At 38.0% G+C, this 27937-nt stretch overlaps 1 protein-coding gene and 1 long non-coding RNA gene across 6 annotated transcripts in view; one reads left to right on the top strand and one right to left on the bottom strand.

The window, feature by feature from the left end:
• Positions 1 to 3644, bottom strand: part of LOC114674959 (uncharacterized) — a 79996-nt gene extending 76352 nt beyond the window's left edge. The window contains exon 1 of one of the 2 annotated variants that reach the window (XR_003726050.2): positions 3530 to 3644. This is a non-coding gene — a long non-coding RNA (uncharacterized LOC114674959). The remainder of the gene's footprint in view (positions 1 to 3529) is intronic. The other variant, XR_003726052.2, reaches the window with a different exon arrangement.
• Positions 1 to 27937, top strand: part of FGF13 (fibroblast growth factor 13) — a 607550-nt gene that overhangs the window by 527380 nt on the left and 52233 nt on the right. For 3 of the 4 annotated variants that reach the window (XM_015128297.3, XM_028841663.2, XM_015128298.3), the window contains 2 exons: positions 5022 to 5132; positions 10863 to 10966. In XM_015128297.3, the coding sequence (XP_014983783.1) occupies positions 5022 to 5132; positions 10863 to 10966 (215 nt within the window). 4 annotated transcript variants of the gene reach the window in all.

The following is a 27937-nucleotide window of genomic DNA, read 5'->3' as shown; positions in this document are numbered from 1 at the left end:
CATCTACAAACATGTGTAGAATCACCTGGTTATCAGCTTTGGCTCAGTGGTTCCATGAGCTCATGTGGAGTAGACAGGAGTTAGAACCAAAAGGATGTATTTACAGTTTGTGTTTGCAAATTTGTAATAAATGCCCCCGCCATTCTTATTATATATTCCTGAAGTCTTCTCTGAGTCTGTTTACCTCTAATACGTACCACAGAGTGGCCACATCAATAATTCTACAGGCATCCTGAAAATACCTTATCAATGGTATTGGCAGAAGCAAACAGTGAGAGCTATCTGAGAGAAGTGGAAGAAAAAGGGTGTGGGAAAGCCCTTATGATTTTCTCAATACCATCTCTCCTTCTAAGGTCTATCCCCTTCCTGAATCAGAACTTCATCCTTCTTTAGCTTTTGCATGCCTGCTCTAGGTCAGGATCCCGAGACAGAAATGAGAGTAGGAACAAAAGGCCCTTGGGGTTGGTGCTCAGCAAAAGGTAAAAACATGAAGAGAATAGCAGAGACCTTGTACCTGTTCATCACCCACCCCAAATATTTGGGCCCGATCAAAGCTTCTCCTGACCCCTCTTTATGTAAGATATTTCCCTTCATGGTATCTGGAATTTAAACAACAATCACATACATTTTGAACTAGGAAGTAGCCTCCTGCTCTTCAGAATCAGTATCAGTCAGTCATTCATCAGGGATTTATTTTTCCCCATGAATCAAAGTTTAAAGAAGTGGATACTTGAATAGACTTGAGGTGTTAAAACTCTCGTCTACCTTGTCCTCCCTTTTCATTTGGGAAAGCCAAAAGCACAAAACAGTAGGTAGAAAATGTCAGACCCTTTGGCATCGTTCTCCTGTAGCTATCAGTCTCAGCCCACTGCAACCTTTACCCCAGTCTACCTTGCAGACACACAGTGGTGCTTCTGATGGAGCAAGAGACATTTCAAGACTGGGGAGAAGTGGAAGGAGGGGTAGCAACAGCTTCCCCTGTGAAGCAATGGAATCTACAGAAGGGTCCGGTGATTCAGCTCTTATGTTCTAGGAAGCCTGAAAGCATTTCAGTGTTGCTGAGTCCGAGCGTGTTTGCTGGACGGTCAGGCAAGGAAAAAAGGGCTGGGGTCTGAAGATAAGCTGAGCATCTGGTTTTGCATCTACATTAGTTCTGAGAAGAGGTGATGGGGGTGCCATGCGGGAGTTCAGTAAAGACGGCGTAGGGCTGCCAGGTAGTACAGCTGCTCTATTTTGCTTGCTATTTGGCCTCAGAAATCAAGTAAAATAGTCAAATAATTGTGTGTGTTTGAAGGTAGGGATGTAGATAGGCCATTTCTCTTCGCTGCATTTCTGGCCTCAAAACCTCTTCTTTCTTTTCCTCCAGAATAAAATATAACGCAGGGAGAGGACAGAACTTGTTCATAGAGTGAGGCCAGCGACAAGCCAGACTGGTTCCTGAATTGGAGGGAGGAAGGCTGCCTGACTTTGGAGGAGCAGAAAACATTAAGTTAGGAGATGAGAGATGGGCCACGGCTTAAATAGAGAGGTTCGACTCTGCATTTCCCAAACACGTAGTGCTTATGGTACACGACCCAAGCTCTCTGCTTGAATCCCAAATCTGAGCGGACAGATAAGGGGGCGTAGAGGAAAAACAGGTTTTGGACCCTACAAATTGGCTTGAAATGAAAAGTCAGCAAAAACCACTGGGTGGCAGCGTGGTGTGCGGGCGCAGCTCTGCAGTGCCTGCTTCTGCTGCTGCCGCTGGGGCTGAACCCGTCTGGGGACTCTGGCCTCCTCTCCTGAATGGCTACAAGTGTCGCCAAGCAAAATACCTCCGCGCGGGTGTGTGAGGGTTCTCCGGGTTGTTGGTGCGTCCAAGCCTGAGGCAGGGATCTGGCGAACTTCTGAGGGGCTCCAGCCCGAGCACAATCTGGTCAGCTCAAACACTAAGGAAACACCCCCACCACGCCATCCCCCAATGCCAAGCAAACCCCCGCTCCGTCAGCCCAACTACCTCATCCCGGTTCCTCCTCCATCACTGTTTCCTCCCGAAGCTCCTTTCGAGAAAAGGAGGGGAGGAGGATTTGGACGATGGGGCAGTGCGGAAGCCCCTACAGGTGTTAGCCGGCACGGCCTGCCGGGGACTTGGGGGGTGGGGGTGGGAGGGGCGGCCTGCGGCTCCGAGCCGACGGGCTCAGCTCCGGGAGGGAGGGGCCGCCGCGGGAGGGGGCTGCAAGGAGGCTGTCGCGCTGTTCCGGAGGGTGCCTGCGGCGGCTGAATTCCTGTGCTGCGACTGTGCCGCGCCCAGAGCAGCAGCAACAGCGAAGATGCGAGGCCATTACCTGTTTGATCCCTGTCGGAAGGCTGGCATGGGCCAACTTTTCCCGATTATCACGCCGAGAAGTTGCAAGGACTAGTGGAAGACTCGGAGGGGCCAGGGCGAGGGCGCGCTCCCCCGCGCGCTGCCTCCTCCCTCCTCCCTCCGGCCGCCCGGGCTCCCGGCCTGTCTCCCGCCCGCGCTCACTCCCTCCGCCCGCCTCCCTCCTCTGGCCCCCTCCGCGCGGCACAGGGCGGGGGGTGCCGCGAAACTCCGACCCGAGCCACTTGGACTTGCACAGTGTCCTCGGGGCGTAGGGGCCGACCGCACGCAGTCGCGCAGCGCTGCCTCCGCCTGCCAGTCTCGCCCGCGATCCCGGCCCGGGGCTGTGGCGTCGACTCCGACCCAGGCAGCCAGCAGCCCGCGCGGGAGCCGGACCGCCGCCGGAGGAGCTCGGACGGCATGCTGAGCCCCCTCCTTGGCTGAAGCCCGAGTGCGGAGAAGCCCGGGCAAACGCAGGCTAAGGAGACTAAAGCGGCGAAGTCGCGAGACAGCGGACGAGCAGCGGAGGAGAAGGAGGAGGAGGTGAACCCGGAGAGGGGCAGCAAAAGAAGCGGTGGTGGTGGGCGTCGTGGCCATGGCGGCGGCTATCGCCAGCTCGCTCATCCGTCAGAAGAGGCAAGCCCGCGAGCGCGAGAAATCCAACGCCTGCAAGTGTGTCAGCAGCCCCAGCAAAGGCAAGACCAGCTGCGACAAAAACAAGTTAAATGTCTTTTCCCGGGTCAAACTCTTCGGCTCCAAGAAGAGGCGCAGAAGAAGACCAGGTCGGAAAGGGTTTTTGCTTTCTTTTCCCCATACTTTACGAGTGAGGTGGGGGCGGTGGGGAGCAGGTATGTAGCATAGGTGAGTTTGTCGGTGGCCCATCTTGTGCAGAAGAGGCCACCTAGCCTGTGTGCGTGCGTGGGAAGGCGATGGCTTTCTTGCCTCCGTAACAGTAACAGGCTTGCTGCATTGCAACTGCCCTGGGACAGGCGCAGAGCCTGGGGGCATACTCTGCCCTGGGAGGCTTGCCCTCAGCTTCGGACACGTCACATATGTGCATGCCCGGTGGGCTGTGGGCAGGCGTGACCCAGACATGGCTATGATGTGTGTGGCGTGGAAATTGCAGGCGCAGAGCTGGGCAGACAGCATCCTCCCGCCCCAGGAGAGCCTGGGGAATCCCTCTCTTACCTTTATCTCTGCCTGTCAGACCCTTCCCCTCCAGCTTCCACCTCCAAGGGATGTGGGCTTCTGCTGTCTAGGCATTGCGTTTCTTTGATTACTTTTAAGCTTTTGGGGACAGACTTGACTTGTGGTGCAGCTTCGAAATGTTTGCTGGGGCGGGGGGAGGGGGGATTTCTAGAACCTTGCTGCAAAGAGCTTAGAGATTTGGTTAGACTAGTATAATTGGTTACATGCTACTAAAATGCGGTGTTGAAGAGGGAATTTAAACTCATAGCCAGATTGTGGGTGCTTTTGAACATTTTCGGTGGTAAGAGTAGCGCGATATTCCAGCGACTGGAAATTCAGCTCTAGGTGTCAGGTTGCGTCAAGGTAGACCTTCAAGCGAGCATGCAGTTTATTTGCCATTCTCAATCAAATGAATCTTTTACACTCTTTTCTACCTTTTACTAGATAAATATTACAAAAAAAAAAAATAAGCCTCACCGATCTGTTATTTCTCCATTTATGTGTGCTACACACCCTGGGGCGGAAAAGCAGACATAACGTTTTCTGTTTGCACAAAGTTTTTAATGCATTAACTGTAAATTAAGCATGTTTCAAAAAAGGCTTAAGTGGTTGCAAAGAATGATTATGTGGCTCGAATAATCACATAAATATTATTTCAGCGCAGGTGTCTGTATTCAGTAAAAGAAAATGTTGGATAACATGACTGTTACTGGTAAATTAGACACTTGATTAATCTATGGTTATTCATAATTGAAAATAATTTTAATTAAGAATTCATATTTTTGATAATCACACTTCTGATATGAAATTTGAAAAATTAGTGTGCACTGATTTTTTTCCTTCCCACCAACAAAAACGCTGCTCTTTTCACACACATTTTCACTAATGGTGATTAATATGACAAGATGTGTTAATGGTTGTTGTATCTCCCTCCTCCCTTTTTTGGCATAAAAGGCTCAATTTTCCAAATACAGTTTCCTTAATGGGGTTCCAGGTTATTTATGCATTTTCTACCTTCTTAGAACTAAAGGAGATTATTTATTCAAATTGTGGTCATTCTGAAGGAAATCTTTGCTAGTGGGTTTTTGGTCCTTGGTTGATTGGCAAACAACTTGGAATTATCTTTGTATTTCTCCTTTTTCTTTCACATGAAAAGTAGTACAATTTCAAAAGGCATCATAGCCATTTGCCATCCCATTACAAATACTCAATGAGATAGCGTTCCACTCTATAAACCAAAGGACAGGTTATCAGAAACCATAGACACTTTCAGAAGCTTTACCAATGTTTCCAGGTAGAAAGAAAATGTTTCTTTAGTTTGGAAATTTATTCCGAAACTTGGAGTTTGTTTTCTTTCTTCCAGACACTTTAAAAGTGTAGTTTGACTTACTCCATTAAGATTTGTAACTGAAATTAGAAATTGAAATTCCGAGTCTTTTCAACTACATAGGCACAATGTATCAATTGATCCAAACCCTTGTTCTCTTTGCAGAGCCTCAGCTTAAGGGTATAGTTACCAAGCTATACAGCCGACAAGGCTACCACTTGCAGCTGCAGGCGGATGGAACCATTGATGGCACCAAAGATGAGGACAGCACTTACAGTAAGTGGCTGCAAAATAAATAGTATATGCCAGTATGTTGTTAACATTCTGTTCTTTTTATTTATTTTAAAAATAAATACGCTTTCCTAAATCCTGTATTGAATGCAAAATAGAGTCACACTACATAATCCTGTTTACACAGATTAACCTAAAGGAAGTTGAATATGAGTCTATCTAAGCTAGTAAACTAGGGCAAATAATGTTGACACCATCTGAAGAATAATCCAAATGTCATCTCCATGGAAATCTAGATAGATTTATGGCTATCCTTTGGATTTTATTACTTTTTTTCCCCACAGAAAATTTACTCACCCACACACTGATCCAGAAATAGCATGTTATCTCTACTCTTAAGAACCGGTCTTAACCCAAGAGTAGTTTCAGACCATGAAAATTCATCATTACAAGCTTTGACTTCTGCTCCCTGCTCCACACACACCCTGATAACTCTGAGACTAGTGGAATTTAAACATTGAGATACCTCCACAGGTGAGTAAAGGGATTTCTTTTAGTTCTTTCTTTTTAACCATGGTTTAAGACCAAATTGGAGACTATAATGGTGGGCCTAAAATAGAAACACATAAAAAATAATTGGGTTTTATTTCTAATTATTGAAGGAAGGTGATTCCAAGATGTTACATAACCTTTAATTACATGTTTTATTTATTTGGAGTAATAAAAATATAAGCACAAATAGCGCAGGCTTCTCTTCAATGATAATTGATGTTTTCTTGCAATATACAGATTTCTGGAGACGTATTAAATATTTCACAAGGCTAAAACACTTAGTTCTCACAATTTTTTTTTGTTTTCTCCAACTACTGAATTTCTCTCAAACCCTTTGATAATTTCCCAGTAATAATCCCATTGTCGGCTGAGAAAATAGACAAGGAAAGTAGGTCTGAATGCTAAGCAGTATACTCTGCAGCTTTTTAAGAGCTGTATGGCTACAGCAATGCCATTGACGAGGGCCTCAATAACTGTAAAGAGTTTCCCACCTTTTAGGAATGCTTCAGGGGGATGGCCAATCTATAACCTCAAGAGGAAGTCACTTTTAATTACCATTGAAGAAAGCTTTGTTGGTATGGAGGATGGGAAAAAAACCTCATATTAAATGGTTCTTCACTGTTTTGCAAAAGTCACTGTTGTGATATTAAAGTTTTATAGTGAATCCTAGTTGTTCTTTTATGCATACTCTTCTATTTGAAACTATTAGGCAAGTGTAACTAGAGGGCTTTACTGTAATCAAATAACAGACGCTAGTGCGTGGTGATGATCTGCAATAAAACATTCCCATAAGTTATTGTGCGAATTGATGTTTGGGGAAGGAATTAGGGGAGGTAAGCTGCCCTGCTTTCCACAGTGCCTCAGAAAAATGGGTCTGTTGAGCATTATTGAGGGGAAGTTCATGATTAGCTGCCAGTGAGCCTATCCAGTCACGTTTCTTTCCCCCTTTTAACATCTCTGGGTACAAATCAGAGAAGAAATATTTTGGGGCTGGTATTCACATGTGTTTCCTGAAAGGAAATTAAAAAAAAAAATAGACAATTCATGTGCTGTGTCCTATTAACGGCAATATACCAAATTCATCAAGATCACACTCTTAAGTAATCATTTTAGGAGATACACACACACACCACACACACATATATCAAGGCTCCATTTTTAACTGTGGAGCTTTAAATGATACAGTAGGTTTTACTCTTCGGTTCCTACATATACATAGCTTCTGCCTTTGGTTGTCTTATAACTGACTGATATGCATGGCATTTCTGTGTACTACTAATGATATGGAAAGACCATTAAAGAACATAGCCCGATAACAGGACTCTGTATTTAGGCAGATTAAACTAGAGAGGTAAGTCAACTAAAGGTAAGTATCGTCATAACATGATGCATACAAATGGAAAGTATCTCAATAGAAATAGCAAGTCGGTAGAGCTTGGATCTGCTCCTGATGTTAAGAGTAGCCAGAAGCTAGTGAGTTAGCTTAGCTTTGCCATTGAGGATATTGTGGGGCATAAGTCATCATGAAACAAGAAGGTTTAATGATTAAACTGATATATCATGAAGACCAGCCATCCAAATTTATTCTTTTTTTCCTTAAAACCAAGCCATTTTATTGGTATTAATTGTTTAATTATTTTAAATGTGCATAACGAGAATACAAGTTGTTTTTTTCAACTATCACTCATGTATGTGATATTTCCTTAATATGTATTCATGATACTATGTTTATATTTTTCTTACTCTTCTTTTTATTAACCTTCATTATTTTCAGCATATTTTCTCATTTAGTTTAATTTGATTGAATTGCATTATTTTTATTCAGACATGGTAAGCAATGTCATGATAAATCAGTTCACATTTATACAGATATATCCATTTCTGAAAACATATGTTTGATATTATGCATTTAACCTTACCTTATGTAGATTTATTATAATGATAAATGTCAGTTCAATAAAATCTCATCATGAGGAAATCAGCCATTATAAATTATGTATTTTCCCTTGAAAAGGAAACGATGATAGACATCCCATGGCAGTAGTTTTATTATATCCGCCCGGGGTGCAAGGAAGGACGTTTTAAAAGAGTAGTTTTCCCTTTCTCTTCAAACTTGCAGAAGCGTTATCAGTTCAACATGTTGCCTTTCCAACCTACCTTAATATATACTTTTATTAATTATTCTCTTTTGAGAAATTGACCTTGGCCAACTGATGAAGAAGCACGGCTTCAGTGTTGCCTTCAGCAAACACTGGGTGACAACTAGGTGCATGGCTCTGATGAAGTGGCCCTTCAAATAGAAGGTGTTTGTTTTTATGCAGATAGAACAAACAAGAAACACAAGCACATTTATGTTTTAAACGCTTCTTCAAAACTTTTGCTGAGATGGAAGAAGAGATTTTAGGTATTTAATGAATGTGTTTTAAATGCATAAATGAAGTCAACTTTTTTCTCATATTTATAATATTTTTATCCTGATCAAAATAATATCTTAAATCCATGAGGAAAGATACCAGATATAGAGAAACAAAAGCACATAGGAAGATATTTATGTGGTTTAAGCTCACCCCTGATAAAATTTCTTTGCGTTTTTATATGGGCAGATTGTCCCTTTAGACATATTTTAAACCAACCCAGTTTATGATCTATCTTGAATGTTTAAAGAAATGAAAAGATCGTGGTAGTATGATCAGTCAATCTCTAGATTTGCTACTCTCATCAAGTTTTTATTTTGGGGTCATGTTTTTTGTTTTTTAATCAGACTTCATGGAAATTTAAAGTGTATAGTGAAAAGTACATAGTTCTGCTATATAGTTAATACCATTATTCAAGATTAAATAATCACAGGAATGGATTGCTAATGTTTTTTTCTTCTCTTCCTCCTTCTGTTGTCTGATGTTTGAAATTTAGACATTTCATTGCTCATTAAAACCTGAGTCAGAGTGATTGGAGAACATGGTGAAAATCAAATCAGTTTTTTTTAATCTCTCTCTGTTTCTTTCTTGTGCTTGTTATAAGCCGCATTAAGAGCACTAAGAAAGTTCAGAATATTATTTTAAAAAATGAAGTTCTATAAATAATTCTGAATTTAATTTATCATTCTCTGTCATTTATTACTATGACTAAACTAGGTGTCAAACATATACTGATATTATAGTTGTCAAGTGGTATGTAGTGATATGGCTTTTAAACCAAGCCCATATTGGAAGTTTTGGTTTAGTTTTTCAGATCTCAGAATTTTTCAAGTATGAACTTTTATATAAATGGGATTGTGATCTCTTACTTTTCAAAAACATAGTATCATATTTTCACCATACAGATTGCTATCAATCCACAAATGGGTGTTGAACACCTGCTGTGAACAAGACATCCTCAACAGAAAGGGATATGACAAACACATGACATGCTCAGAGATGTCAGACTTCTTGCCTGTGTATTGCATTGTCAAATATAGCATGCGATCTTGGCTTGCAATCTGTGCAATTACATTCCTTTACCTCACATAACAGAAGGGCACAGCTTTTAATTTGATGAGTATTGAATGAAGTGCCATCAGTGGCATGTGGTAGGAACACTTGTCTTTTGAACTGTACAATATGTCCTAGCTCCTCTTTGGTAACACCCTGGTTTTAAAGGAACGATACATTGTAGGCTCACCAAGGAATATTTAGTTCTTCATTAGTATTTCTCATCCATATTACCCCACCTACTGCAGCAGAATATATATGCACAGAGATAAGTGATCCCAGAAAAACTACTCTTACCCACAGGGTGACTCCTTTACATTCTTGTTCACAGAAACCATAACAGACTGATTTATCATCCTCAATAAACTTACAAAACAAGGCAAAATCATCAACATTGGTCTACGACTCCTGAGAGAAAGGTGCACAGGCTATTTTCAAAAGATGTGTGTGGCAAGCACTACGTTTTAAAAATGTACTGTTTTATTTTTATTCACAGTGTGGGAGGGAGTAGACAGCTGGTAGTGGGAGGACACCCACTAGTTGTCTCCAGTGAGTGGTGTGTGGTTGTGAGGAAAGCCTGGGTGTAAGTTTCACGCAGTCAGATCTTCAAATGGAGAAATGAAGTCCTCACTGGCACCAACTGGCTGCCCACGTGCAACTATTTTGCTAAAATAATAATAATAAAATAATAAAATAAACTTCTTTTAAGTTCATTATTTTTATTCCTATGTCTTTTGTTCTTGGAGACTAAAAGCTAGGAGCCCTCTCAATTCTAATCTTGGAAAATGTTGGTCCTTTAAGAAATACTACTCTGAAGCCAGGCGTGGTGGCTTACGCCTGTAATCCCAGCACTTCGGGAGGCCGAGGCAGGCAGATCACCTGAGGTTAGGAGTTCGAGACCAGCCTGACCAACATGGAGAAACCCCATCTCTACTAAAAATACAAAATTAGCCGGGCATGGTGGCACATGCCTGTAATTCCAGCTACTCAGGAGGCTAAGGCAGGAGAAACCCTTGAACCCAGGAAGTGGAGGTTGCAGTGAGCCGAGATCACGCCATTGCACTCCAGCCTGGGAAACAAGAGCGAAACTCCATCTCAAAAATTAAAAAATACAAATAAAAAAGGGAAATACTACTCTGGAAACATAGGACTACAAAATGACTTTTTCTTTTTACAAGACCTGGATTTATTGTGGGGTTCTTCTATATGGAATAACACAGATAATTTAGATGAGGGCATTGGACTCTTCTAAAAGTCTAATGACTCTCTCCCCAGCAGGTAGATTTTAAATATGACTGTGAGAATTTCAGCAGTTATCTTGGGGAGCAGTTTAAAACCTTAATTTGTTGATAATGACACTATTTAATGTACAGAACAATTCTTGGGACTGTATCTTTCCAGAAGCATCAAGATTCCCCCACCTCCAACACTGTAAAAACCATGAAATTGTGACCAAAGCCTTCCATTTTCTCCAGGCTACTAAATAATATGTAGTTACAGCTCCAGTTATCTGGCTGCAACCATGAAATTAAATACACTACAAGGTAGAATGAGACCCTATCTGTCTGCCTCGGGGTGTGTGTGGGTGTGTTTGTGGGGGTGTGTATGTGTATATATGTATACATAAACAGACATATATACATACCCTCACCAACTACACACTACTTTTGGAGGACCAGACAGTCCTGCTGGAAACATTGAAAAGTTCTGAAATTCCGAATTGTAACATTGTTTTCATGTTCTTTTTTAATTTCAGCTCTGTTTAACCTCATCCCTGTGGGTCTGCGAGTGGTGGCTATCCAAGGAGTTCAAACCAAGCTGTACTTGGCAATGAACAGTGAGGGATACTTGTACACCTCGGTAAGCCTTTGACTGTGTGCATGTTTTGACTATTCTAGTTTTCATCCGATATGAAAGAAAATGTGCTTTATATGTGTTATCATTACAGATTTCTGTGATGAGGAGAAGAATGTTGATGGAAATATTTCATTGAAAGGACAGATTAACTTTCTGTGAAAAATATATCTATTACCAATCTATTATTTGAAGCAAGCATTTTAGTATATAATCAAAGATTCACTGAACATTTTTTAATACAGTGTCATTTGGGTCGTTTTATGTAGCATATAATGGTCTGTCTCGCTGCCGTGCTTTGCAGCTGTGGGAAAGAAAGTCATTTCCATAACTCAGTTGAACATATGTTTATCCAGGTTTACGCCTAAAAAAACATAATGAGGTCTCTCCTTCAGATCAACTCGAGGAAATGAAAACCAGTTCTTGAAGGGTTTCTAGAGTCCTATTTCTTTTCTTCAGTTTGATTAGAATAGGATTCCTGATTGCTTCTGCTTTAAATACAAGCACTATTTAACCTTCCCTTACCTATAAGTTCCTGCTTGTCTTTTTCTTGTAACTTCGGAGTGAACAAAATGAAAAATGGAACTTTTTCTCAGATGAATGTATAAAGAATGCAGACTAAAATTCAGTATGGAACATGGGGTCAAATAAAACTTTAAAAAAATTTTGACATTTAGATATAAGCAAACTGATACAGTATTAGGGTTAAGATTTTATTCTTATTGGCAGATCTAGTTTCAGATTATAGGAGACTATTTGATATATGAATTTTTAATTTAACTTTATTTATTTATTTATTTATTTATTTATTTATTTATTATTGAGATAGAGTCTTGCTCTGTGGCCCAGGCTGGAGTGCAGTGGTGACACTCCATATTTTTACCAGAAACAGAGTTTCGCCATGTTGGCCAGGCTGATCTCGAACTCCTGGTCTCAAATGATCCACCTGCCCCAGCCTCCCAGGTTGATGGGATTACAGGCGTGTGCCACCACGCCCAGCATAATATATGAATACTTTTAAATCTTTGTTTTGAATTCATGTATTTTAATAAAGGAAAAGAATGTTTAAAATGGAGAAAATTGCTTGTCGAACTTCTTACTAGCAAGTCTTGACGAAGGTTGTTAGTATGACTATAGAAATCTGTTCCTTAAACTTCAAGTGAAACACTACCTTTAACCACTCTTGCTCGCTTGTTTCCTGAATTTCTTTCAAAGCCAGGTGTACAGGAAGACTCTTGGTAGATATGGTGGAAACCATATCATAACCCTGTTTTGCAGAGGCCAAGATGGGAAAGAGGTGGGAAAAGAGTAAGGCCACAGAGGGCCTGTTTATTTGGTAAATCAGGTAGCTTGTTTCATATTATGATAAAAGATTATGAAAAAAAGATAATTATCAGCGTATAACTCAAACCCTCGTCACTATCAGTATTCCTATCAGGCAATTTCAGCAGTCTGATTGCTTAATAAATATGGGGGGTTTGCTCCTTTTACTAAATGAAAAATGTGATTTAATGGCAAAGTTCATGAAATATGTCACTTTATTACTAGAGTGCTACTATAAAAGATAGGAAAGGGGATTTTATTTTAGATTTGTGTACTAAGGTAAGATAATTTAATTTTAAGTAATTTCCTTTAGATCAACAGACTCTCTCAACAGGACCAGATACAAAGGTAGGTTTTTTAATAAAATAGATGCTTTCTGAAAATATTGTGAAGGCATGATAAAGAAACAGAATATACTGGGCATAGTTTTGAGAAAGCACATACGAGATATCATATGAAGTAATTACTGATAAATCATCCAGAATTTCAGTGGGTTGTAGTCACCATTATGGTGCCCTGATGAGAAAAGCTGACTAAATATAAATTTTGCAACATCACAATTGAAGAACGTACTTTGGAAATAATATTTAAGTAAGAATGTGGAAAATTATTTAACTTGGGTTTTATGTCAGGTGCCCCCACTCAAGAAAATTAGGGCATTCAACATTACACTTAAGGAACCAATATTGAAAATGTGTAGCCTACCATTCAAATTAATCATTATTCCAGCAAACTGATAAATGTCAATGTGAGCTCATTTCTAAGAAAGGCTTCCCAGGGAAATGAGGACTATAGATTGGTGAACTTCCTTTCCATCATGGGTGGGCCAATATATACCCAAATGTGGCACACCTTGTATGTATTTCCTATGAAGAAAAAAGAAGCCTTAAGTAAGTGTTTCTATTAGAGAAAAGGAACTATGTTTTTGTTAAGGAGGAAATATGCCTGATTGATGATCCTGGAGTTCATATATGGAAAGAATATCCAAATTAGTCTGCTCCAGAAAATAAATCAGAATCCTCTTTAGAATTAATTTTCCAGTTCTTCCAATTACTCCTTATTGATTGTGGCTGGGAATCCATTCACCAAGTTGATCACCATCCTCCGTGGGCACTTCATTTTGTTATCATCTTATTTAAAGTGTGGTGCCCAGACTATTTAGGATGGAGTTCTCTCCTAATAACTTCAGCAACTTATATGGCTGAGATCAAAAGCTTAATGAAATACCATGTTTCATCAAGAAGAGACAGCAACCAAAGAGGAAGGATCACTCTTCCCTTGCATAAAACCATGGCACTTCTACTACAGAAATGCTACATGCAATTTTGCAAAGTGTCTCTTAGCAAAGAGAAGGACAATGACATAAAGAGAAAGCGAAAGTAAGCAAAGGAGGTAAGGGGCTGCTGATGTGGGGAAGTTAAAAAAAAATTGGTGAAGGATGACTACAGTCTGCCTAAAAAGCAATTGCAGTGGGAATGGCTAAAAGGAGATGGATTACTGAGATATTTCAGAGGTAGAATCATCAGGATTTGGTGGCTGATTGGATTTGGAAGGAAAGCAGAACCACCATACATGGTTAAACATATATGGTCGCCATTCACTGCATAGATGAGAATGAGGTGTCTTCAGGTAGAGAATTTTAAAAAAAGTCTTCACAGAAGTGCTCAGTGGATTATCAGGGGTCATGAGGGAGAGGGGGAATTTTGCCTCTGGCATTTGGGCTGATGGTGAAGCTATTAACCAAGTGGAAATAAAGGGGGAAAAAAGCAGATCTGAGGAAGACACCTGAGTATAGCTTTCAAGGGATATTTGAAAATATGAACCTAGCACTTGAGAAAGGGACCTGAACTAGAAATAGAACTCGGGAGTTATCACATGTAGGTAGCAGTCGATGCCGTGGAAATAATTATGAGAATATGTAGCATAAGAAGAGGAGAGAGCTTGTCAAATAGTATTAGAAAATAACAGCATGGAAGTGACCAGCAGAGGAAGAATAACTAATTATGGCAGATATAATGGTATTGCAAAAACTAAATGGGGAAAGAGTTTTAAGAAGAGTCAGGAATGTGAAATGTTTCATATGTTGTGGGTGATCTTAACAAAAGCAGTTTCAGTGGAATGTTGGGAACAGAAGCCAGATTCTAGTGGCTTGAGGAGTAAATGGGATGAGAGGAAGTAGAGGCAACAGGTATGGAATTTCTAAGGGAAGGGAAGGGTGGGTGTGTATTTAGGGCAGAATACAGGGTTGAGGAAGACTAAGGGTTCTTTGGTTAAGGATGTCACTTGAACATATTTGTTAAGTAAAGGAAAGGAACACATAGAAAGGGAGTGATTAAAGACATAAGAAACGGTATTCTTTATGGAGTGGAGCTGCAGAAGAGATGGAAGGGTGATGGAATTAAGTATAAGTGAAAGAATGACATTCATCTTGAAAAGAAGGAACACGGAATCTATGATAGGAGACAAAGAGATGAAGACAGATGCAGACATAGGTTTACTGAGTCTGCAAGTGATAGACAAAGAAGTAGAAGAATTTTCTATCAGATGATCTGCATTTTTCCATTAAAGTAGAATAAGAGGTCACCTACTGAAAGTCAAAGGTGTGGGGGTAACCGTAGGTAAACAGGGGTGGGAACAACTGTTTTGGGCAAGGGGAGTGGAAACAGTTTAATAAACAAGAGTAGGTTAGCTAAGGCCGTGGGTCACATCCAGCCCACTACCTGTTTATGAAAATAAAGTTTTATTGGAACACAGCCACACCCATTCATTTACTTATTGTCTATGGCTGCTTTTGCACTGCAACAGCAGAGTTGAATAGTTGCAACAGAGCCCTTATGGCCCACAAAGCCTAAATTATTTACCAAATAACTTGTCCCTTTACCTCCCAGAAAGTTTGCTGACCCCTAGATTGTAATTAGATAATGATTCTCAGTCATAGGTACCCATCAGAATTACCTGGGGACCTTTAAAAAATTCCATTCTTTGTGTTACACTTGGACCAATTCTATCAGAATATCCAAGAGTGGGATCTATGCATGAATATTTTCGAAAGTTCCCAGCTAATGCTTATGAAAACCAATGATCTGAGCTTAAGAAAAATGATTGTTGAATAGCACTGAGGCATTGAGGACCCACCACTGAGGTCAGAAACCATGAGTTTATATGCACTTAATCATTTGTTCCAAATTCCTGATACCAATGTTTTTCTGTTTTTGCAAGCAAATTGCTTTTACATTTTTGAAGGAATATTTCTTGAGATGATAGAAAATGCTGACCCCTGGAAGAGCTTTCTTATTTTATCTCTTTTTCTTTATTCTACCTTCTTTTGCATTTCTACTTCTATATCCCTCAATTTTTTGGCGGTGGGGGGGGGGAATTCAACTTTACAGTTTTTACCAATTTTTTTCTCCCTTTTGGCCATTAAATAAAGAAACAACACCTCCACATTGTTATTGTTACAGAGATAGCAATTTATTTTCCATGATTAATCTCGGAATTCTTGCACTGCACTCTCCCTTCCCCCCCTCTTTTTTTTCTTGTTGCCATGGGGGACAGACTTGATGTAGGCTCAAGTGGCAGTGCAAAACCATCTGTGGCACAGAGAATCATAATTAGCCATTATTTCATAACATATTTACTTTTGTCCGTGATGTATGCTGAGTCTTTCTGGGACTGCAAGGAAGTTGTTATTTATTGTGCAGAGAGAATTTTGTTCTTACCTTTGGTTTTCTTTAGAAATAATAAGGAGTTGTACACAGGCTTTTGAGAGTTCCTCAAAATTTCACAGTATGAATATTTAATAGCATAAAGCTGTTTGTAATAAATGTTTTAAAACTGCTTGAAATAAATATTCATTAACTATAGAAAGTCCAGTGTCTTAAATATAAAAAAATTCCCATTCTATGTCTACTTTAATAAGAAATAACAGATATTGGAAACAGGATAGCAAAAACTCAAAGTTAAGCCAAAAATATTTTTTTTTTTTATTTTGGAATGTTCTAGAACTCATTAGCACCAGTTCTACCCATATAATTACTTACCTTTCAAAAAAATTTAGTTTTCCTTTTTCACAATACACAGTATTGCTTGGGTTGAGGTTGGGGCAGACAAAATGTATAGACAAGTAGAAATCCTTTGACAAGCCTTTTTCATTCATGAATTTCCAGGGAAAACTTGTGGGAGTGATTTTACTGTCATGTTTTGTAGTCCTGGGACTACCACAGCAAAATAGATGCAAGACCAGAAAGCAGTCCTCTTTCTGAGAGTCAGCTTGATGCCATGGGAATGAGACAGCTTGTGTTACTAATCCCAACGGCTCAGTCAGACTGCAATCTGAGCTAAGGGGACATATTTTTCTTCTCTACTGGATTATTTTCACATACCTTAAATTTACCGTTTCTTCTCTCATTACATAGAGTTGTTCTTACATTTCACTCACAGCATCTCGTAATGCAATCTCCTTTGAAGGAATCACTATCAGAAATAGTGACAAATAAAACAATACCAGCCCCTTAGCAGTTGTGACACCTTAGCTTCACTTGTTTTATTCTTTGACAACTTAGATTTGCTTTCCTTTAAGAATGTTCTATGCCTAAGTTAATATTTAGATTATATTTAATGCATTTAGCTTGGGTTTTAAAATGTTATAATTTTTAAACACATATTGCAAATTTTTGGCCATTGTAAAATCAGTTAAGAATTACCGCTTTAAGCAAACTAAATATGAGAAATATAAATATTAAATGGAAAAATTCTTCATTTGACTATGCCTCTAAACACGTTACATTTAGAGAGATGCATTTGATTACTGAGGTGTGTGATGTATGAATACATGCATAAATATTCTTAGAATGCTTTTGCTGGTGAACAGGGAAAAGCCTGAGATGGCAGCCCAAGATGCAGCATTTAGATAATTCAATTAGTAAGTGTTTTGTCATTTTCCTTGTTCTCAAAGACACTAACATTGAGTTTGTCAGTCATATGTTAACATTCTTGGTAACTTCAGAATCCCTGAAGATGACCCGTCCAACAAAACTGGTCTCAAGTTCTGTGACCTTTTTTAACTGTAAGGATATTTTTCTATTTCTCAGCCTGATCAATCTCATGGCCATACTCTTGGACCTTTTCATATTCCAGGCTATTGACCACTTTTCCATTATCTATTACCTCCTCCTTTTTTAAAACAGCTTGAATGAGATGTAGTTCACATATGTTAAAATCATCCGTTTAAAGTGTGTACAATTCAGTTTTTAGTATATTTCACAAGGCTGTCCAACCATCACCACTGTGTAATTCTAGAATATTTTCATCACGCTAAATGAAGAAATTATACCAATTAATAGACACACCTTATCCCTTTCCCCAGTCTCAGGCAAACATTAGTTTACTTTGTCTCTCTATGGATTTGCCTATTTGGAACATTTCATACAAAAGGAATACAATATATGGCCTTTTATGAGTGTCTTCTTTCACTTAGCGTAAAGTTTAAAAGACTCCTACACGTTGTAGCACGTATCAGTACTTCATTCCGTATGATGGCTGAGTAATATTCCATTGTATGTTCCTACATTGGTTTATTCATTGTCAGTTGATGGACATTTGGGTTGTTTCCCCAAATACCTGCATAGCTGCTTCCTTCTTTGTTCACGTCTCAACTGGAGTGACATTCTTTAGAAAGGTCATCTCTGACCACCTTAACTAAAGCAGTACATTCACTGTCTGTATTATCCACATTTATCTTCTTCAAGGCATTATCACTATTTAAAATTATTATTTTGTGTGTTTATTTTGCATCTTCTCCAACTAGAATTTAACATGTTGACAGCATATATTGTGTTTTTCTTATTCACTACCGTATCCCCAGTGCCTTGATTAATGCGTGCTGTTGTTTTCTGAATACATATTTAATGACTGACTTTATTGGCATCAAAAGGGAAAGATAATACATACTTATAGTCCGATTTTAGTTCCTTTGCTTAAAACTTTTTTTTTGGAAATAACTTCAAACTTAGAGAAAGCTCGCAAGAATAACACTAGTACAAATGACTCCATATATCCTATCCTCCGATTCATTTTGCTCCATTTGCTTTATCATTTGTTCTTTCTTTTCCATACACACACAGTTTTCTGAGCCATTTGAGAGTATGTTCTACCCCGGCACTTTACACCTATTTCCTAAGAATAGGGATGTTCTCTTACATACTGACAGTAATGAACTGCAGTAAATGTAACCTTAATACAATATTCTATCTAGTCGACTGTCCATATTCCAATTTTTTAAGTGAAAAATATGTTTATGTTTTCCTTCAGTAGAGAATCCAGTCTAGGGTCAGTTACTGCATTGGCATATCTTCTTAGTCTCTTTTAATCTAGAACATTTCCAGAGACTTTCTTTGTGTTTTATGACATTAGAATTTTTGAAGACAAGAGTCCACTTTCTAATTTTAAAATAAGCATTCACAATTTTGGGTTTGCTTGATGGTTTTTCTTAATTCAATTGAGATTAAGCATTTTAGCCAGAGTACTGCATAGGTGATGGTATGTCCTTCTTAGGTATCACATCTGGAGGTAGGCAATATCCACTTGCCCCTCGTTGGACGTTAATTTTGATGATAAAATCAAGGTGCTAACTGATTTCCCCCTCTATAATGCTTGGTTTTCGGGTATTTGTGTGTGTGTGTATGTGTGTGTGTTTCAACTAGTAAATAAGCCACTGGGAGACACTTTGAGACCATGTAAATATCCTGCTCCTAAGAGCCCAGTTTTTAATATTATGTTTTCAGCAATCCCAAACCTCTTTAGAAAAGTAAAATAATTAGTCTATAAATTGACAAATGACCAATGATTCCCAGATATGTCATATAAGTTTACTGATAACTAAACTGAGGTAGAAAAAAATAACATGGCCAGGCGTGATGGCTCATGCCTGTAATCCCAGCACTTTGAGAGGCCGAAGCGGGTGGATCACCAGGTCAGGAGATCGAGACCATCCTGGCTAACACCGTGAAATGCCGGGTCTACTTTAAAAAAAAAAAAAAAAAAAATTAGCCGGGCTTGGTGGCAGGCGCCTGGAGTCCCAGCTACTCGGGAGTCTGAGGCAGGAGAATGGCATGAACCCGGGAGGCGGAGGGTGCAGTGAGCCAAGATCGCGCCACTGCACTCCAGCCTGGGCGACAGAGGGAGACTCCATCTCAAAAAAAGAAAAGAAAAGAAAAGATTAACATGTATTTCAAAAAAAAAAAATGTCATAAAAAATATGATCTGGCAGCAGTTTCTGGATTCAGCATTCTAGTCACTGGGCTTAAATACAATTAATGGAAGGGTTGTTTGCATTGTTTAGGTGCAATAACATCGATTCTGATATATGTTTTAATTTGACACCATGGGTAGGGGGTTGGTTCATGTTAAGCTGTCTCAGATGTTCAGTATGTTTACCTGTCAACTGCAGGCTGACGCTTTTGCTGATTTGTTTACTTCCTATGATTTTAATGTGTGACAATTGAAGACCTAATTTTCAATGGTATGGCTTTGCATCTTTAACTCTTATTCTAACACAGAAAGGATGTCAAACTTTAGATGAACTCATTGATCAATTTACAGTGATGAATGTACTTCTAGCAAATATTTGTAGCATGCAAAATGTTTGAATTATATCAGATGGTATATCAGCAGGTACATCTAATTTCAATTCTGGTGTTACTTTTTAGAGGCTTCAAAATCTAATAGAATTAAATGGAGAGCTTTGTTTAATAATGAAAACTCTTTAGGGAAGTGATATGGACTCAATTATGGAAGGAAATTGATTTAAAATAAACACAAGCAGTATCACATCCAATATTGAAGAAAATGATCATTATAAAATAAAAAAATCAAAAAGCATAGGCACAAAGGTATTCTAACTTCCGATTAAAACTTTTGCTTATTGATATATGTCAGTTAATTCACAAATTATTGAATTTGGTTTATTTAATATAAAATTGGAAAAGTGTTTACTATCAAAACTTAGGTTCCTAATTTTGGTGTGTAGTATACATTTGATAAACTTTTTTGATGAATCGTTTAATTTTATGGGATTAAACATTTCTGATGAATGTTTTCAGTTCACACTAATGGTTTGTATGGGTAATTATACAAACACACATGTTTCTGAATGCTATCATTAGAAATGGAAAATACAGAAAGTTAAATTTTTACAGGAAAAAAGCAGGGAAAAATAAGCAAACTTTGTTTATTACTAAATGGGTCTGCTAGCTCTTATGTTTTAAAGAGGTGTCCAGCTATTGATTTGGTGTTATTAAGATGAAAATCTTTAAATTTATTGCAGTGAAAAATATACAGAAGTAGCAATATTCATCTTAGATTTTTCTTCCAAACACAAGTAAATCAGCATAATTTTCAAGGCCAGAAAACATTTCCTACATCACAGATTGTTTCACGTTTATTATTCTTTGCAGTTAATGTAAGTTTCACTAAAATATGAAAGAAAATCTAGCTTGGCATTATTTGTATATGAAATTGCATAAATCTGGTTGCTTGTACCTTCAAAGTCAACTATTTTCTCTTTACGGACTCTAAAAAAATATCAAAAAATGGGTAAAGTATTCAGGGTGATGGTCTAGTGTTTTAGATGTAAGAATGACTGAGGATGCTACTTTCTGAGAAATCAGGGAGACAATATTGGTTGTAGCTAAATGGAATGTGACTGGCTCTGTATTCTGTTTTAGAGGCCAAGTTGAAAAAAATAATACAAATTAGAGGTCATGGAGCACATATTTAACAGAGTGTTTCATGGTTTTAACTCTGAAGCTAAATTCGTATTTGTGGGAAAAAGCCAGACTCTTGAAGCTAAACAATAAAATAATTGGCAAGAATGACTAAGAGGAATTTTAGCAAGTAAAGCCAGATGTAAGGGGATTTACACACACACACACACACACACACGCACACATGCACACACACATATAAGAAAGACAAATGGAAAAATGTAATGTTATATTCATTGCTCTGTTGCTATAACGGCACTAGTTATTTTGGAATTCCTAAAATAATTCTAAGTTTTAAATACATAACCTACACTGAACATTTGGAGATTGCTCTAGCAACATATTTGGTAATGCTAAATAGCTTTATGAAAGACAGCAAATACGACTTTTTAGCTTTATTTTATGTGATTACCCAATGATTCTCATGTCTTGGTGAAGACATTGTTTTTAGTCTCTATTTCCTTGTTTTTATAATGTTAATCCACAACATTAAAAAAAAAAAACAACAGCTCAGCAAAACATTTTTCCCATGAACCTTGTGCATTGAAATAGTTTGCCTACAAAATCCTATGCTCATTAATTAGTAACTGATTTGTTTTCTCTCTACTTCCGAATTAGTCATAGAGCAGCCTAGCAAAAGTAAGCTTTCAACACATATTTATTGAAATAATTAATAGGGGTGTGTATAATAAAACATAAAGACTGATGATATTATTTCTGTGAGGCCTATTGAATATTTCGAATAAGTTGCAGAGACCAATTGTAAACTTTTGTGGGTCCTCTGAAGTGGTAACGTTTTAAAATTACATAAGAAAGTGAATTACTGAGACACAAGAAAAAAAAATTGGAAGCTACAGCACTGGTTTCAATGATTACACCACTTAAAGGGAATTGTGACTTCTGAATAGGGAAATTTTAAATGAAAGCATTTTCTGATCATTGTAATAGCTGTAACCAAGGTTAATAACTGGCAAGCCCCTGAATAATACATTTAATGTATTTTGTCCAGGCTGAATGTGTGAATAGATAACACATCTATGCTAACATTCTGATTAAGTTATTCATCAGATAACCTGATGCTAACTACTTTTGACAGTTCTGGAAATAGAAGTACTGTGAAAGCCTCAATTGATTTCTTGGATGGATTTTTCACATAGCCAGCAGCCATAATATATAACACCTCCTTTTAAAGGGGCCTCAGATGTGTATAGGAATTCTGGCATATCATATAACAAAAGTAATTAAAATTAGGTATGATGTTCATTTTTACCCAAGAAAAAATGTCCTGTAAGGATTTGGAAGAGTCATATGTAAATAACCCCAAAGTATTATAACTTAGACTGTAATAATACGAAGGGTGAAAAATGTCTGATAGAAAGAGGATGTGAATCATTCCATAATACTTTCGTAATTGTCAGCGAGATACCAGGAAATGAAAGTCATAGCTTTCAGAAATGAAATCTGAACAGGTAAAACTTCATTGTGTATAGTAAATACTATAACAAAAAAGCCTGTGTTCAACAAATCTATTGCTATATCCTGGCCACAAAATCAGCAAGGCTATGACAGAAGTCCTCTTTAGAGTGCTTGTTTGTTGATCTGCTTAAAGACGTCTTAAAAATATTTAAAGTATTCCCTGGTTCCTTCCCATGTCATAACAATGATTCACTGTAATAAACGTGTTAACGAAAGAGCCTCTTTGCAGTGCTATTTTCACTGAGGAAGATAGAGCCGACGGGAGACCTGAAGCTGAGAGCTTTCATATTGTATCATAACCTTTGAAGTAGAAATTCCCTGAAAACTCTCTTCATTGCTCTTCGAGTCTCAGAGAGCCCAGTCGCACATCTAATCTCCCAGAGAAGTCGAAGCATAAAATGGTCCAGAAGCTTTGCCAACCAATTGATTAGCATATACCTGTTGAATATCCATAAGATACTAGGCACCCCAAACCATGATCATGTTGATCCATTCATACTGTCAATGTCTGGGATTTATAGTATACATAAGGAGATTCATCCCAGATTCAGATCTGTAATTGTTAATAGTTGATCTACTACAGGATCAGCATAAACTGTTTCATCCTGACTTCTGCAGCTTGGCAATGCTATTTTTAGCCCAGAACTCACTGTAAGAAGATTCCATAGAGGGAAACAATTTGAATGCCTTGGGATGGGGGTGGGTGAGAGTGCATCATTATGGAAATTTACCAGTTATATCAAACAATATATATATTGGTTGCTTGGCACCACAGACTTTAGCAGATCACACTAAGATCATGCTTATATGCCATGAGGAGGCAAAATTGAATACACTGGAAAATGCTTTTCAATCATATCAGGAAATGATGTAGGATAAAATGCTTTAAAATTTTTATATATGTGTGACTCAGAAAAAAAAAGGCTCCCACTTACCCAGCACAAGTGGATTACAGTAGATTCAACCAACCAAAGCTTTTAGATGTATCAGAGTCCACCTCACATGTTTGGCCAATGACACAGGGATATATTTCCCTCCATTTTTCTATAACTTCAAGTTCCAATAGTAGGCATAGCAAAGAGAAACAATGCTGACCCATAGCGAGAGATATAATTTCCTGAATCTATAACATGCAATATATATTAACACCTGGTATTTTGAGGAACGGAAAGTGCTTATTTCTCTAAAAAAAAAAGTTATCATTTTCTCCTATTGACTTTCACGAGTGACGAGGAAACAGAGCAAAGTTTTGACCCTCGTATCTCCTCCTTCTTTGAGATCCCCGTTACTCATTTACCCCTTCCCTGTAGTTAGATGAGTGGTTAACACCAGAAGCAATAAGTGGATACAAAACACATTTATTAAAGCTCTTCGTTACATTTATGTTCCTCAAATCTTTACCAGTAAGGGAAGCGACCTGGCCAGCTCATTATGTTTCTCTGTACTCCTCTAGTCCCAAAAATAATTGTTTGCTTGAACAAAAAAGTTCTGCTTTCAGTAGGGCTGTCAAAAAATCAAAGCTCACGTACATCACAAGGGTATTTCAGTCAAACAATTATTAAATTTCACTTAAGAAAATACACTCAACAGACACTTTAAATGCCATCCCTGATCAAGGCATGAGACTATTCAAACAAATAATTAAACTTGAAAATAGGGGGTCAACAGAATCGTGATGGGTGGTTTTGCTGAGTTATTTTCTTTGCTGTGGACCTTGGCCTTAAATGTCCACATGGAGGGCAAACAGAGCAGCATTTTATTTCATTTTCTATTTCCCAATATCCTACTTACTTGAGGTATGCTTTCGCTTCAGATTTTGAGGTCAGACTTTTCTTCTCTATAACTCAGCCTTTTGCCTCGTCTGCTCAGCGGCAGCTATCTTGAACCTCAGAAGCCTTGGTGAGACTAGGAGTTTCAGCATCAAAAGAGGTGTTTGGTTTGGTTTGGTTCATTTGTTTTTCAGTGTCTGTAACACATTCTAGTGATGCTTATCAGTTTGCAGGAACCACTGATGGTCCTTGCTGTCAGAGGCAAGGGCTCTGCCACTTGGGGCGTGAGTATTGGTGTAGACCCAAGGAGAAAGTTGTTTTGCAACAAACCGCCTGGATAGTAGTGTTGCTTTGTAATTATGTAAAATCAAGACATTCAAAAGATGCTGGCAGATAAATGAGAGATAATAATAGTAAAGAAACAAGAATTCCAGAAATGTAAAACAATTCTGAATTAGATTTATTTCAGACCTAGCTACCTTTCTTTTTGGCAGTCAGGACACCATTCTTGGGAGTTTCAGGGAATCAAAATGAAAATGAAAGGCAGTTTCTTACGCAAGGTTTTTAGTATTCTCTGAAATTCTGACTAACCTCTGCCCTCAGGGTTCAACAGTATGTGAACTCCTGGTCCAGATGCCCAGTAATCTCTGTATCACCTCTGTAATAAAAAATACAGTATAAAAAGGAGTAAATTCAGTTATTTAGTAGTGAAAATGATATGATAACAGATATCTTCAAAGACGCTTGTCATTGATTTTCTCTCCATCTGTGCTAATATTCACATGCATACCTATGCAAATAGGCTTTAAATGATTTGATTCCATTCCCAAAAGTCAGATTCTCCTGTTGTTCATTTAGCATTTTTCTATTAGGATATTTGAAAAAAGTATTTTTTATGGTAAATATGGAAGCATTTCAGCAATCTTCTTTTTATATGGTCAGTTTTCCATTTTGAAGTGGAAACACTCATCCTTCTTGTCAGAATTATTGTGAACTGCCTTAGTTTAAAAATTGGAACCATGATGAGATTTGATTGTTACTGGAGTAGGTTTTTTTTTAAGTTTTTTTACTGATATATAATAATTGTACATATTTGGGGGGTATGCGTTATATTTTAATACATGTATACAATGTGTAATTATCAAATCAGGGTAACTGAGACATCTATCCCTTCAAACATTTCTCAATTCTTTGTGTTGGGAATGTTTCAGATCTTCTAGCTATTTTGAAAGATACAATAAATTTTTGTAAACTATAATCTCCCTACTGTACTATCGAATACTAGAATGTATTCCTTTTATCTAACTGTATTTTTGTACCCATTAACCAACTTTTCTGCATTCCCCCTCCCACCTACTTTTCCCAGACTCTGGTAACCATCATTCTACTCTCTACCTCCATTAAGATCCAATTTTTGGGGCCAGGCATGGTGGCTGACACCTGTAATCCCAGCGCTTTGGGAGGCCCAGGTGGGCAGATCACAAGGTCTGGAGATCGAGACCATCCTGGCTAACATGTTGAAACCCCATCTCTACTAAAAAAAAAAAAAAATACAAAAAATTAGCTGGGCATGGTGACATGCGCCTGTAATCCCAGCTACTCTGGAGGCTGAGGCATGAGAATTGCTTGAACCTGGAAGGTGGAGGTTGCAGTGAGCCAACATCGCACCACTCACTGCACTCCAGCCTGGGCGACAGAGCAAGACTCCGTCTCAAAAAAAAAAAAAAAAAAAAATCCAATTTTTTTTGTTCCTATATGCAATTGAGAACATGCAGGATTTGTCTTCCTGTGTCTGGCTTATTTCACTTAACATAATGACCTCCCGTTCCATCCATGTGGCTGCAAATGACATGATTTTATTATTTTTTATGGCTGAATAATATTGCATTGTTTATATGTACCACATTTTCTTTATTCGTTCATTTGTTGATGGACACTTAGGTTGATTCCATATCATAGCTCTTGTGAATAGTACTGCAGTAAACATGAGAATGCAGATATCTCTTTGATATGCTGATTTCCTTTCTTTTGGATGTATACCCAGTAGTGGGGTTGCTGGATCATATGGTAGTTTTATTTTTAGTATTTTGAGGAACCTCCATACTGTCTTCCATAATAGCTGTACTAATTTACATTCCCAACAGTGTACAAGAATTCTCCTTTCTTCACATCCGCACCCAACATCTGTTATTTTTTGTCTGTTTTATATTAGCCATTTTAACAGAGGTGAGATGATATCTCATTATTTTGATTTGCATTTTCCTGATGATTAGTGATGTTGAGCATATTTTTCATGTGTCTGTTGAAGAGTTGTATGTCTTCTTTTGAGAAATGTCTATTCAGGTCCTTTGCCCATTTTATAATTGGATATATTCATTTATTTATTTATTTTTGCTATTGAGTTGTGTTCATTATATATGCTGCTTATTAATCCCTTGTTAGGTGGACAGTATGCAAATATTTTCTCCCATCTGTAGGTTGTCTCTTCACTCTGTTGATTGTTTCCCTGCTGTGCAGGAACTTTTTAGCTTCATGTATTGTCTATTTTTTAAATTTTATTTTCTGTGCTTTTAAGGTTTTACCCAAAAAATCTTTGCCAAGACCAATGTCCTGTAGCATTTTCTGAATGTTTTCTTTTATTAGTTTCACAGTTTCAGGACTTATATTTAGATCTTTAATACGTTTTGGGTTTATTTTTGTATATGTTGAATGTGGTAGGTTATTGTACTAGCTAAATGCTGACCTAAAAGCATGCTGAAGGAAGATAGATCATTATTTTGTTTTGGATTCTTACATTGCTTTAACCACCCGTGCTTAATTGTTTTATTATTATTTCCTGAAATATTATTATACTTAATTGAATACTAAGTCAACCTTTAAGAGGCTTTATATATACACATTCTGGGCTTTTTCTAAGTATAACTAATCATCAAGTATAGGTGTCATTTACACAGTTTGTTTGAGTCACTCGTTTTATATGATATAATTTTCTTAGCTGACATTGTATAGATTTTATCAAACCTAAAATTGAGTAATACAAGAAATTCTACCACGACATCAATGTCATTTGCATAGAGGCGTAAGTATATTAAGATCTCTATATGAAATGTGTTGTAAGAGTGTGAAATATTATCCTACTGATTTATTGAATAAATAACATATATTAATAGTTAAATCTTGCTTTTTATATGTCTCAGACCCCTGAACCTGACAGATCTCAAACTTCATATAGTATTTGCAAGTCAAGAAAAATGAAAATTGGGCACATTATGAAAAATCCTGGAATGTATTACCAACAAATTGTTCATTTCTGGCACATTAGTTAATTATTTCACAAATTCTTCATCATGTTCCCATTTCACTTTTATAAGCACAATAACACTCTCTTTTACAGAACGTTGCCAACATTTAATTTCTTAATGAATCAATGACTATTTCATACATTATAAATAAGAATATAGGTTCACCTAACCAAGTGGCTAAACAGCATTCTCAAATATTTGTTGGAGCATTAGGGAAAAATTGATGCCAACCAGTATCAGTTTTGCATAAATAGTATTTTTTTCCCTTAGAACATAAGATTAACCTTTTTTCTTAAAAGTTAGCAGCAAGATGTTGAAACGCAATAATATTATTCATAGGAAGTT

Source organism: Macaca mulatta, chromosome X, assembly GCF_049350105.2.
Source record: "Macaca mulatta isolate MMU2019108-1 chromosome X, T2T-MMU8v2.0, whole genome shotgun sequence".
In the NCBI taxonomy this organism is placed as follows: domain Eukaryota; kingdom Metazoa; phylum Chordata; class Mammalia; order Primates; family Cercopithecidae; genus Macaca; species Macaca mulatta.
The sequence above is the reverse complement of the archived record's forward strand: the minus strand, read 5'-3'. Positions and strand labels throughout refer to the sequence as shown.